Source organism: Gorilla gorilla, chromosome 2, assembly GCF_029281585.2.
Source record: "Gorilla gorilla gorilla isolate KB3781 chromosome 2, NHGRI_mGorGor1-v2.1_pri, whole genome shotgun sequence".
NCBI lineage: Eukaryota > Metazoa > Chordata > Mammalia > Primates > Hominidae > Gorilla > Gorilla gorilla.
This window is the reverse complement of record NC_086017.1, coordinates 135,241,952-135,255,339: the sequence shown is the minus strand read 5'-3', so window position 1 is coordinate 135,255,339 and position 13,388 is coordinate 135,241,952. Positions and strand designations below refer to the sequence as shown.

The 13,388-nt window shown below is 41.2% G+C and overlaps 1 protein-coding gene across 28 annotated transcripts in view; it reads right to left on the bottom strand.

Moving 5' to 3' along the window:
• Positions 1-13,388, bottom strand: part of KALRN (kalirin RhoGEF kinase) — a 688,751-nt gene that overhangs the window by 331,484 nt on the left and 343,879 nt on the right. For 20 of the 28 annotated variants that reach the window (XM_031009044.3, XM_031009045.3, XM_031009050.3 and 17 more), the window contains exons 11-12: positions 10,105-10,296; positions 254-462 (exon numbers count right to left, since the gene is read on the bottom strand). In XM_031009044.3, coding sequence (XP_030864904.1) covers positions 254-462; positions 10,105-10,296 — 401 coding nt within the window. Of the gene's footprint in view, positions 1-253; positions 463-10,104; positions 10,570-13,388 lie in introns of those variants that run through there. The other 8 variants (XM_031009048.3, XM_031009049.3, XM_031009059.3 and 5 more) reach the window with 3 other exon arrangements.

The following is a 13,388-nucleotide window of genomic DNA, read 5'->3' as shown; positions in this document are numbered from 1 at the left end:
TTATGTTACTTACTGATGGCTGAATAACATCCTGAATGATAAATAATTCTTTGAAACATTAAAGCTTTTCCATTTACTATTTCATTCTAGATTCAAGTTGAGTATGGTGCAGGCATTTTTACATCTTACAGATAAAGAAACCGAAGCTCACACAAGACCACAAAGCAAGATTTTGCTGAGTCAAGACTGGGACAGGACTTATCTCACGTCTAGCCCGAGGCATTTCCCACCGGAAAGCTCTGCCCATGCTGACCTGGCCTCGCTGGGCTCCCCGAGGGAGGGAGGCGCTGACCTGAGCTGCTGGATAAGGTCTTCGCCTTCCTTGATGACATTGAGTGTGGCATCTAGAGTGGCGGTCTGCTGCTGCTGGAACTGCTTGATCAGTTCCTGGACTGCATCCACAGAATCTGCACAGACATCCTCCAACATCTCCTTCTGAAGGTCTTCCATCCATGTCCACAACTGTAGAGAGAGAGCAGAGATTCCACTCAGGGAAGATGGGAGAGGCCAGGGCTGGGGTGAGGGCAAGGAAGCTAGACTGGAATCACCCAACTTACTCTCAACCAGTCAGTGCCATTCTCATCAGCACAACTATGGGTCAGTTTGTGTTTTTACGTTTATATTCATCACCAGTCTTTGCTAAGTTTACTCCATTGGTGTTGACAGTCCCTAAAGACAGGAATCACCCCTGGCTTAACTTCCCTGTGGTCAGGGAAACCTACAGGTATGATCTTAGAGCAAGGAGGTCAGTCATCTTTGAGACACCACTAGGAAGAACAGGAGACTAGAATGAACGAATATTATTTCATCTTTCAGAAAGGAGGAAAGGGAGTAACGTACTCTGTGCACATTGATTCCTAGAAATGTATCATAATATTGCAAATACACAAAGAATGTGGTGGTAAGAACTAAATGCACATTAACTGAGCATAACCTGTACATATTCCATACTATTTTGTTCTTTTTAAAATTGCTAAATTGGTTAGAAAGTTGAATGCTAAAGATGTGGCTTATCTTAATTTCAATAAATATACGAGACATTTTCCCATAATATTCAAGATGATAAAATGCAACTAGGTATTACTGGCCAGACAACTTTAAAAGAGCAAAGTATAGTGTTTTGAACAAAATAAGCACTGGAAATGATGAGGAGTTAAAACTGAATTACTGGAAAATCATTTATTGATAGCTTTTCCTCATCATACTGAATACAGGTCTCCAGTGGCCTGCCAGAGAGCTCTCTTTTGACTACTTTGAGAATTTTCATAAATGAGAGAGGGGAAGATGAGTCTGGTGTTTGCTTTGAAACCAGGAGTGTTCACCTGACTAGCAGGAAAGATAAGCTCAGGGCTCTACCAGCAAAAAAGCCAGTAGAGAGAGAAAATTGATAGATGGAGTCAGAAGATGCAGATTTTGGCTTCTGTTCCTCCCGTTACTCATGGTGCCTTTGCACAAATCACTATACCCTTCCATCTCCATGACATCATGTGTAAAGTAGGTTGGGGAAAGCACAAAATAAATTGGTTAGTTTCCATCTGATTCTAACATCTTAAAGTCTTCCCTGTTAAAAACATAGGTAAATGTCTACCTCAAGAATATTATTTCATCGAGTTGGTTCTCAGTATGGTAGATTACAATATGGCCTTTTCAATAAGGGAAGATTAAAAAAATATAGAGAGACAAAAATAGTCTTCAAGATTTTGGACAAGTTATTCTTTGTTCCTTAGATAGTGAAGCCCTAGATGCGGCAGAAGAGGTTAACAGGAAGATTAATAAGCTTTGGAGGCCATGAATAAGAAAGTGTAAAGAATGTCCTTTTTGTACAGGTGAGTAACCTCCTGAGCCTTAGTTTCCTTATCTACAAAATAGGAAGAATAAGATTTGCCCTGCTCACTTCAAAGACTGTGAGGACTGAACTATTTCCTTATTATTAATGCTTTAGATAAACTTATAGCAGTATTAATAAGCCTACAGCATTATGCTGATTGCTATAGGGAATGCAAATTATTCAGCATCCCTCACATTTATCAGCTTGCAAGTCTGGTTGTAATTAGTTCAGTTTATTTCCTTTTCAAATAAAACACCAAACAAGTTTTCCAGACCATATAAGCTGGGATACATGTTGCTGTGTGAATATGCTAATTTCAAATCAGCATAAAACCAGGAAGTACAGGATATTGATAATGATAGCTTAATGTCACTTCATATTTTCTGGCTGTAGTTTTTTCTAGAGAGAAAACACATTTTCTAAGTGTATTTAAGTCTTTAGGGAAGAGATGATGGATTCTCTGAAAAAATATTGTACAGAGAGGCAGAGTTTCAGGGGCCAGGCACAGTGGTTCACACCTGCAATCTCAACACTTTGGGAGGCCAAGGTGGGCAGATCACCTGAGGTCAGGAATTCGAGACCAGTCTGGCCAACATGGCGAAACCCCATCTCTACTAAAAATACAAAAATTAGCCAGGCATGGTGGCAGGTGCCTGTAACCCCAGCTATTCAGGAAGCTGAGGCAGTGTAACTGCTTGAACCCAGGAGGCAGAGGTTGCATTGAGCCGAGATTGTGCCACTGCACTCCAGCCTGGGGAACAGAGCAAGACTCCGTCTCCAAAAAAAAAAAGTTTCAAATCCTAGTTCTACCATATATTAGCTATATAATCTTGGGTAAGTTACCTATTCCGTCTGCACCTTGGCTTTCTTTATCAGTAAAATGGGGATAATAACAGTGCTTTCCTCACAGAGAGTTGTGATAAAGATTACAAATAAGTTGATATATGTGTGTATACACAAATATATTATCTACTTACTTATCAACAGTGTCTGACATACAGTCAATACTTATCAGTGCTACATATTATTACATTTAAAATATAGTTTTAGCTTAGACAACATGGTAAGACCCAGCATCTATAAAAAATTTTTTTTTAAAAACACAAAAATTAGCTGGGCATGTTGGCACATGCCTGTAGCCCCAGCTACCTGGGAGGCTGAGGCGGGAGGACTGCTTGTTCCTAGCAGGTCAAGACTGCAGTGAGCTGTGATTGTGCCACTGCACTCCACCTGGGTGACAGAGCAAGACTCTGTCTCAAAAAAAAAGAAAAAAAAAAAAAGATATTTTTGCTGCAAGCCATCTCCAGTTCCCTCTAGAGGGCAAAGGGAAAGTTTGAAGTAGTCCTTCATTTTGGAGTTTGTATAAATAAGATCAACATTGAATTTGGTCCTTCAAGATACTAGACTGGGCTGGGCCTCTCTATTCTGTTTTTGCCACTTTGTCTCAGGATAACCGAGGAAAGCCTAGAAACTAAAAAGTCTTGATAGTTCTAAAAGAAAAAAAGATGTAAAGAGAGAGAGGTGAAATTGTGGACATGGTGCACACAGTCACTGCCTGGTGGCAGCAAACTTAAATTGCAAGCTCATAATTTTGAATAAGCACCTCTGAGGTTTAGCACTATAAGGTAGATAGAAATAAAAGCTGGTGCTACTAAACCATGAGTAGAGTCAATATCCCATTTATTAGGCTGTAATTTTTCTAGCTCTCTCAATGTCCCAAAGGTTTCCTCTATGTATGTCCCTCTGATTTACCGCTGAAGAACATGCTTTGAAAAGAGTCCAAATTAGAGAGACACTTCTGCTACTACTTCACTGATTATTAAGCAGTCAGTGACATCCAGCCAGAACGATCTTTTCTGTCAAGCTACTACAAGCCAATGTCTGCTGGAACTAATTAGGTAAAATCATGGAGTGAGTGAGGTAGCTTGGCAGCAGCAACCATGCGTGTTTTTTTCCCCCACTGTCTTCCACGTTGGTTTCTCTCCCTTGGGTGATCTTCTTTACTTTCTGCTTACTAAGGTTTAACATTATAGCACTGTACCTTCTTCACCAACCCACCCCCTCCCCAGAAAAAAAAAAAAATCCCATGTTTCAGCCATTTCCAGACCCTCTCTTCTTGATCAAAATATATGTATACTATGACCCTTCTTTTAGAGTCCCGCTCACTTCTTGGCAATGGTTGCTTGCTCCATGCTGATATATACATGTAGATGGTTTTGTGCATTCTTTCTTACAGAAACACATGTAGTTGTGGCCAAAAATATCTACATCCAAAAGAATGGGTCCAATTTCAGAATTTCTAGAACCTTGATAGGGGAACAGTTAAAGGAGCCTTTCCATGCCCTACATAAGATTAGCTCTAATAGTGAACCAGTGAGTTCAGCTAGGGCCAGCCCGCAGACCCTCTCCTGCTTGCATAATGGGGCAGCCTGAGAAAGCGGCAACTGAAAAAGACAGGAAGGAAGGAGACAAGAGAGGAAGAGCCTAGGAGGTTTGTAAGAAAAATAACAAGGCTTACGGATGAGTGGTTAAGGAAAGAGGTCATTTAATTTCATCACTTTCTCCTGCTGACTGGCTGTTCCATTTGCACAGCTTGGGCAGCCACTGTGCTGACAACAATTGATTAACAATAATGATATCAACAATCCTTAAGGATGTTGAAAGGCACACCATATCCACATGGTGAACCTCCTCTTCCCTCATTTTGAAAAGATAATTTTTCCTGGACATCAACCACCAGCTTGTTTCTTAAATAAACAGTACAACAGTACAGCAAGTAAAATAGAGGATAAGGCTATTTTTGTTCTTAAAGCCATCATCTCTCTTGAAGACCAATTTAGTTTTGGTTCCAGAGTTGGCGGATAGAGGAACATGTGTATATGGGAGTGTCTGTGGTATGTTTGTACCTATTTGAGTAGGAAATGGTGTGGCAGAATGATTCCACAAGGTGAAACAAATATAAGTGGGTATTTAATTAAGCTGTCTAATAAAGAGCAGAGGCTGGTTACTTTGGCCATGTTCCTTATTTAACTTGACTTATATTTATACTACAAAAATATCTAAAAATGGGTATTTTGAAAGCCCAGTGACTACAGCATTTCCATGGAAACACAGCAAGGAAAGAGAATTCTGTGATGACAATTTCTGCAGGGCAGGTGCTACAAATGCCATGTTCCTGGACAAAAAGAATGAGGACTTGGGTCAATGCTTCTCCCAAACTTGCTCTAGCTCTCCAGACCAGAAAACAAAGCTGGCTGCCCTCTTGGCCCCAGGCAAAAAGAATGTATTTAAGTTCAGCATGATTTGTACTAGTAGTGGAGGCTCTGGATGTATAAGAAAGTCCCAAGTACATGTTTGTTGCCTTTCTTTTTTAAGTAACTTTTCTCTATAAGTAGGGATGAATAGTTTTGCTTTTGAAAAATAACATTTATTGGATTGTTCCTGATTATAAATTTAAAATATCATTGAAGAAATCTTGCAAAACAAAAAAAAAGCCAAAAAATTAAATCTCCCATATCAATCTTAAATTCTTGGTATATTTACTTCTGGTAAATATTACTTCTGGTCCTTATTCTATATGTGTTATTGAAATTGTGTTGTACTGGATATACAGTTTTTATATATTATACCACAAGCTCTTCCTCATGTCATTAATAATCTTCGGCAATGTGATTTAGAATGACTGTGTAATATTTTACTATATAAATGCACTATGATTTGTTTAGCGAAATCACCCAATGTGAAACATTTAGATGGTCTCTAATTATTCAAGATTATGACTAACACTGTGATGAAACAGTTAGACATTTTTAACCCTCTCGGCTCCTACAATAAATAGAGAATTCAAGAGGCCAATAGGATTAAGCAGACTTAAATTTGTAGAAGAAATGAGCCTGGAGGTTATCTTTTTATATCTTCCTCCTGTTTCCTCTCTGATACTCATTAGAGTAAATCTTTTGATGTGGAAAGTTGGCAAAAGTAAAATTATGAACTTTAGCCTGGGGAGTCCTAGGAAGTCTAGGTTAAATCATTTATAAAGGTGGATATTCACTTCCCACTTAGAAATCTCCTACAAAAGGGGCTTTCATTCCCTGAAAATTATAGACTATGATGACATTCTTTTACAAATTGGCACCAAGGCAAAAACTCTGCAAATTATTATAGGAAGGAAGAAATGGAGGAAGGAAAGAAAGAAGGAGGAAGATAGCCATAATGAGGCAGAAATGATTTATAACAGTATTTATCAGCAATACCGAAGGCCACTTTAGCAAAAGTTGAGCAGATTTTCCTTCTATTCACTCTATTCACGGTAAGAAGGAAAAGCAACCACAGCAACTCAAAATTCCCTAACAGACTACTAATCCTGTCTTGAATAAAAAGCCAGAACTTTGCCTATAGAGTCAAGAGGAAGGAGTCAAGAGTTAATGAACTCAGGATCAAATAGGACCCATACTTAGTGATGTTTAAGAGGTGATGAGTCTTGAGAGGTATTAAACAGAGTATGGAAAAATCAAACCACAGGAGTTCTTCCATGAGACCATTCAAGGATGCTCATTTCTGTCCCCCTAATAATCCATTTTTGCCTGCTATATATAGGTCCTAAAGCAAAGCTCCCCTCAGCAAGTTAGATTCCCCACCCAGCCTCTCTTATTTACAATATCTGGAGAGCTCAAGTCAAAGAACTGCAGTAGATTAAAATGTGATTGAAGGGACTCTTCCCTCATTTTTCTTCTTCTTTTTCTTTTACTTTTCTTAGGAGAGACTGGCTTCCCATTGTCAAGTAAACCCATTTATTCAATATTTATTCAGCACCTCTGTGTATCAGACACAGTAGTATCTCTAGCTACACATCTAATGCCACATGTGTACTACACATATTAGCACTCCCAATTTAGTGAAGGAGAGAATCACAGCTCAGTGTGAGGTATATACAGTGCTCTGCTCTTGTCTGGGTGAAAGTTGGAAGCAGCCAGGAAGAAGTTCAAGAAAAAAAAAATGATGTCTAAGTTGAGTCTTTAAGTTCCTAATTTATTGAGCCTACTTTAAACAAACACTAAGAAAAATTTGGGAGGAAGTTTCCTACTAGGAAAAAAAATGAGTGTTGTAATAGTCATCCTCATAATTATTACAAAGCAACAGAGATTAAGAGTAATTCTCCCAAAGGCACAAAGCATAAAAAAATAGATCTGGAAATCAGACCTACCTGGCATCCAAGATCTTGCTGTACTTAGTGTGTGGGAATATTTGCATGTGTGTGTACACATATATGTGCATGTGTACACATATACATGTACATATACATATATGTGCATGTATACACACACACACACCTTATTTTCTACCCTGCCTAGCAAATCACTTAAAGGGGACCTCATACAGACTGGTTTGGATGGGCAGGTGACCAAGAGGGAACATGCAGATACAAAGTCCCACTGCATGTCCCCTGGAACAGCTCCTCTGTGACAGCCACTCAAAATGTTGCTTTTCTGTCCATCCTGAAAAAAAAAATAAAATCTGTATGATCAGAGAGTTGTAGATGTCTTGAATAGAATGAGCCTCATAACCATAAACCCCTTTGTATACAGGCAGGGCTGCTCTAAATTTCTCTCGTATTTTGGGACTGAGGAGAAAGAGACTATGCAATTTCCTGATAGCCTCCTGTTTGAATGAATTCTCTGATGGAAAAAAAAATTCATTCAAGTCTCTGTTTACTAGCCTTTATATAAAAGTCTTTGTGGCAAAGGAGAAAAAAGCATGGCCTTTAGAGTCAGAAAGACCTGGGGTCAATTTCCGTACTTACTACAACCTAGCTATAAAACCATGGGCAAATTATTAATTTTTCTGGACTTTGGTTTTCCCATTTGTAAAACTGGAATTTTAAAAAACTAGAATTATCATGGCTATGAACTAGATAGCTAGATAGCCTAGCACATGGTTTGTGCTAAATAAATTTCAGTTCTTTCTCTTTCTTCACCTGCCCCCTGTATCACACCACTCCTTCTAGTAGTATTTCACATGAATGTGACTTTATAGCTGAGTTCCAGTGAGGAAACAAGTCTCAGGTTCAAACATGACCAAGCTTAGCAAGATTTGAGAGATATCTGGGAAAACAATAGTCAATAACTCCCTGACTATTCCTGTCTCCCACACCCCCAATCCTGGCAACACTGTGTATTTCTCAGCCAAGATCTGTCCTACCCATTAAGCCCCTGATTTGGGGTTTAGAAATGCAAAAAAGAAAAATAAAAGTAAGGAGAAGGAAGAACAGAGGAGAGGAGATAGAAAAGGAAAAAAACAAGAGTGTAGGTAATAGGAAGACAGGTAAAATATCTGCTGTACTACTGAGAAAGTCTGTAACCTTAGAAAAGTTATTTTCTGAGGCTTAGTCTCCTCATTTAAAAATGTGTTTAATAAAATCTATATCATAAGATTATCATGAAGGTTACATGAGATGGTATATGTGTCTGGCAAGTAATAGGTGTCCAATTAAAAAACTCATGTAATATATTTTGAGTGCTTACAATAAACCAAATCTTAGGCTTGGTAAATCACCTATACTACTTCAGCTTAATTATTATTATTATTTATTATCACTACCAATAGCAAATAAAGAAGAAGAAAAGAAGAATGAAATCTTGGATTCACATTAGAACCATAAGGGGCCTTAGGGCCAAGTCCAACTGCATAATTTTATAGATAAGGAAACCCAAGGCCAGGGACATAGTGACTTGCACAAGCTCATATGGTTCTTTAGCAGCAGAATCTGGTCTAGAATCCCAGCCTACTAGCTCTGTGTATAGAAGGTGGGAGATGTAGCTAGAGGAATTCCTGGAAGCCATGGTCACTCTTTTGGGAGTGGTAGTTCCATGGAAACTGACCCTGGTCCACCACTTCTCCATGCAGCCAGCACCACCACAGCCCTCATGAGGAACATGACTCCTGTTCATTCATACTCCATTCCATCACCTACAGGCTCATAATTAAAAGGGAATACACATGGCTTTGGTTTCTGAGACTTTCATTAAGAATTGGGTGAGCCACTATGAAGCAGAGAACCAGGCAGGAAACCCTGGATTAATGCTAATCCCCTTGTTTTATAGACACTCATCAGAGAGTGGCTGCAGGTCCTGCAGAGAGGAAGCAAATCCAGCTTCAGGGAGCTTGCCAGCCCTTCATCTGCCTGGGGAATCTCAGTTTAGAGAACACTATCTTTTCATGTTTTTCTCTGACAGGCGCTGCAATGGTTTGCACTCATTCCCTCAGTGTCAGAAAAGGCTGTGAAGCAGTAACAACCAAGATTCTTAATGCGTTCCCAATATTAAAATTCAACTTAATTAAGTAGGGCTAATTATTTTTTCCTGAGCAGCAATCAAACTTTAATTAATACTCTATTAAAGGGAATTCCTGGGGGGGGACACAAGCATGCATACACCTAATGAGTTCATCTGCCAAGGGTGTTATTACAGATGATGCTAAATGTGCCTCCTTACTGGCCACTTATTCAATTTCAGCATGTCCCATGTTAATCAGAAATGAAAAGCAATCATAGGTTTGCAACCATCCTCCTCTCTATGGGGCCCCTCTGCTCTTGCAGCAGCTTAACATAATCTATCCTTCCTTCTCCTTTCTCCACTTGGTGAATTATTCAGGCTGGGCTTCAAGTCCAGCCAGCTTCCTTGGTGGAGGGCATCTCAGTCCCCCTTCTTTCAATGCCTGTCACTCCACATTCAGGCACAGTGAGGACCAACTTTAATATCACCCTGCCACAGACCTCATTAAGAAGATTAAATCCCCTGTTAAAAAATAAAATAAAAACACAGAAAAAACACATCTGTAAACTCTACATGTTCCTTGCTGGTAGTCCTACAAGTTCTGTGGGACTCTCATTTCTGACAGGAAACAGCAACCAAGAGAAATTGGGTGTGTAGTGGGAAGAGAGTCTGTGATCCTCTTACATTTCTTCTTGCAGTGACTACTGCTATATCAGGGATTTCCACATTTCTCCAGCTGCAGATTGCATGCTCTAGCAGATGCCCCCAAAACCACCTGTCTCCATGACCCGCTTTCCTCACTAGATATTATAGGAGGAAATTTTGCCCCATTCGGAGAGACCTAAATGCAGGCTATCAGGAACGAATTGTTAATATTACCAAAGTTAGGAAGTTAGTAACCCCCAGACTACCCAGGACCCTGGTCAGACCTTCAGGGCCATTTTACTAGGAAGCCGACCTGACCCTGGCAGGACAGAATGCCCTCTCTCCACTAGCTCCCCTTACCTCTTTGGTGTGTGTGTGGAAGGAAACAGACATGTCCAGGAGAAGCTTCCGCTGCTCCACCCTGCGCACGAAGTCTTGGATGCGCACCTCCAGGTGTCGAGCTGCCTTGTAGATCTCCTCGGGGTCACATTCCCCCGTCTGAGCCAACTGCTCTGCTGCTTCTAGGAGCTTGTCCGCATTGGTGTACGTATTCTGCCAGCAACAACAGTGAGGCAAAGTCAAGTTGCAGTCGCGCCTTCCAGCAGCCCACCCTGGGGCTCCCCGGAGCTGAAGCGGAGGGGCGTGGGCGCTGAGCCGACAGCTCCCTGATCTGGCACTGAGGCGCGGTGCGCGGAGCTGGCACGCCGCCTCTCAGCAAGCGAGCAGCCTGCAGGCGGGCACTAGCTAGGTGCCTCATCCACCCCTGGGATTTCTCAGAGGTGCAGTGTCCCTGGAAAGAAGTGGGGAGAGCGTAGAGAACCTCCATACCCCAGCTGCTCCCTATCCCCTACCTTCAAGAAAACCCGTCACTGCCCTCACATCTCAGGCTGTAACTGCCAGGATCAGAAATAGCACACCCACAAAGACGGTCTGTATTTCCATGTGAGAACACCAGAAAAACACTAACTGGGAGACTCACTTTGCTTTTCTCCTCAAGTTCCCTGTAACTGCTGGTGTTTATCTTTTTGGAACAGAGCTATTTCTTTGGAGGGGAAGGGATCAGCAACTCTAGGGAGCTGACAGAAGGCAGCGGCCACAGCCAGAGGGAGGAGATGCAGGCTACTCCCTGCGGGCCCAGGGAATGTTTGCAGGAAGGTTGGGGAGGAGTCTGGTGATTCTGTTTATCATAAGCTACTGCATGCACACACACGCACACACAGTCGTCCAACTCCCTATCTGTACACACCATGGTATTCTCCAGAGCATTTTAAAAGGCAACCAACTTGTAATTATTATTCATCAGGATGGGAGCCACTGCCTTTAGAATAGTTACTACATTATTTGCCGCAGATACAGCTTTTCCTCAGCAGGCTTCTCATTTTGAAAGTCTCCTGATATGTCCTGACTTAGAGCTGGTGACTCAGGTGTTCATATATTTCTAGGTATCCCTAGAGTTGGCACAAAACTCTAGAGTGGCGAACAAGCAGAGCAGTCAGTATCAAACACAAAGTGAGTGGAGAATTGAAATGGATTCATGAGCAATGACTCTCTGGTGCTTTGTTTTGCTTATGGAGACAGGGTCTCCGTGTCTGTAAGGAGTGTTTTGGGCTCACTTGAAGACCTGGGTGCTATGGACTGAACTGTGCCCCCCACTCAAATTCACATGTTGAACTCCTAATCCCCAATATCTCAGAATGTGACCTTCCTTGGAAACAGGATAATTGTAGACGTAATTAGTTACATTAAGTTTAAATCATACTATAGTAGGATAGACCCCTAATCCAATATGACTGGTGTCCTTATTTAAAAAAAAAATGCCGTGTGAAGAGACAGACATGCACACAGGGACAATGCTATGTGAAGATGAATGAAGAAACTGGGAGATGTGTCTACAAGGCTAAGAATGCTAAAGACTGCCAGAAAACTACCAAAAGTTGAGAAAAAGGCACAGGGTAGATTTCTCCCTCATATTCCTCAGAAAGAACTAGCTCTGCTGACACTTTGATCTCAAATGTCTAGCTTCCAGAACTGTAAGAAAACAAATTGTTGTTATCTAAGTCACAGTCTCATGGTGCTTTGTTACAACAGCCCCAGGAAACTGAGACTCTAGGGTTGAAACTTTCAGAGGCTGTGGAGCCAGCCTCTTGATTGTACTGGCATAGGACCTGGGGAAGATGGGCAGGCAAACACTTGTCTTGGCTTCTAGGAATTTGGAGAGAGGCCTCAGGGGATCCATAAGGAATGCTGCTTGAAAAGCAACTTCCCAAGGTAAACATCGTTCCAATGCTGGTGAGACCGGGTTGAAAAAGAGAAAAAGTCATTTACATTGTCCCAATGCTTCCAACACAGGGTTGAAAAAGAGGAAAAATCACTTGGCCCCAACTGGGAAATTCATGGAAAAACAGCAGCTTCATATGAGGAAAGGAGTTTTGCCACTGGGTTAAAGCAGGGTATGTCAATTCTGGAAAGCAGATGAAGGAAGTCATCCACTCATGAGAGACATGCAGGGAGACAAGGGGAATGACAGGCAAGGGTAGACCTCTACGGCTGTGGGTCAGGTTAAAGAAAGCTCTTATGGGATTGCCCACAATTTCTAGTCTATATGCCCACAGCTGATGGGAGAGAGGTATTTTAGGAATCCCTCAAATTGTCCACCTTTAATCCTAAAGAGTCTCAGGATTCCCCCCGCCAAGAACCCTAGAGATTGTAACTTTATATTCTGTAGACAATAAATAAAAATTTGTGGCAAAGTCAAAGTGAGCTTGCTTGCAAATTAGGTTTGGGACCAATAAGAGATAAATAAAAAGCCAAACTGAACTGTCTACCACACGTAAGGTGATGAATTTGTCCCACGATTTTCCTGGTTTTAGCATAGAAATTCCTGTGTCCCAGAAATCCCCTCGGTCCTGGGAAAATTGGGATGGCTGATCGCTATAATACATACCCAATATTGTAAGCACCCCAAAAGTACAGATATTCTCAAAGAAGAATTAAAATCATTCTTGAGAGAAATAACATGACAATACATAAGATGGGGCAGGCAGCAAACTAATAGATAATTGGGGGTTAAAATTTCTTGATACGATATAGATGCTGAAGAAAAGGAGTAAAAACTGAGAATAATAGTAGCTAATTATTATTAAATATTTCGCACATGACAAGGATTGTTCTAAAGGATGTTATGCATGCTATCTCCTTTAATCCTCGCAATAACCCTATGAAGTTGATGCAGCCATCATACCCATTTTACACATGAAGAAACTGAGGTACAAAGAATTTCGGGCCAAAGTCACATGGCCAGTAAGTGGCAGAACCAGGATTAAAACCCTGTTGGCAGGCTTCAGAGCCCAAGCAACAACCCATTAAATTACCCTGCCTCTATAAGAATATAGGCAGGAGTCTGAGGATGGGTAGGATTTAGCAGAGAGGGAGAAGGGCTTCTCATAGCCAAGCCTGTCTTCTTTCTGCACCCAGGGTACTCTATATTTAGCCCACCCCACAGCCATCATCACACTTTATAGTAACAATGTGTCTCCATGGTATCTCCCTACTGGTCTGTGAGCTCCTTAAAGGCAGTTTCCATGTCTTATTCATCCTTGGTTCCCCCATGCCAAGCGCTGTGGCTGGTATGCAATAGGCATTTA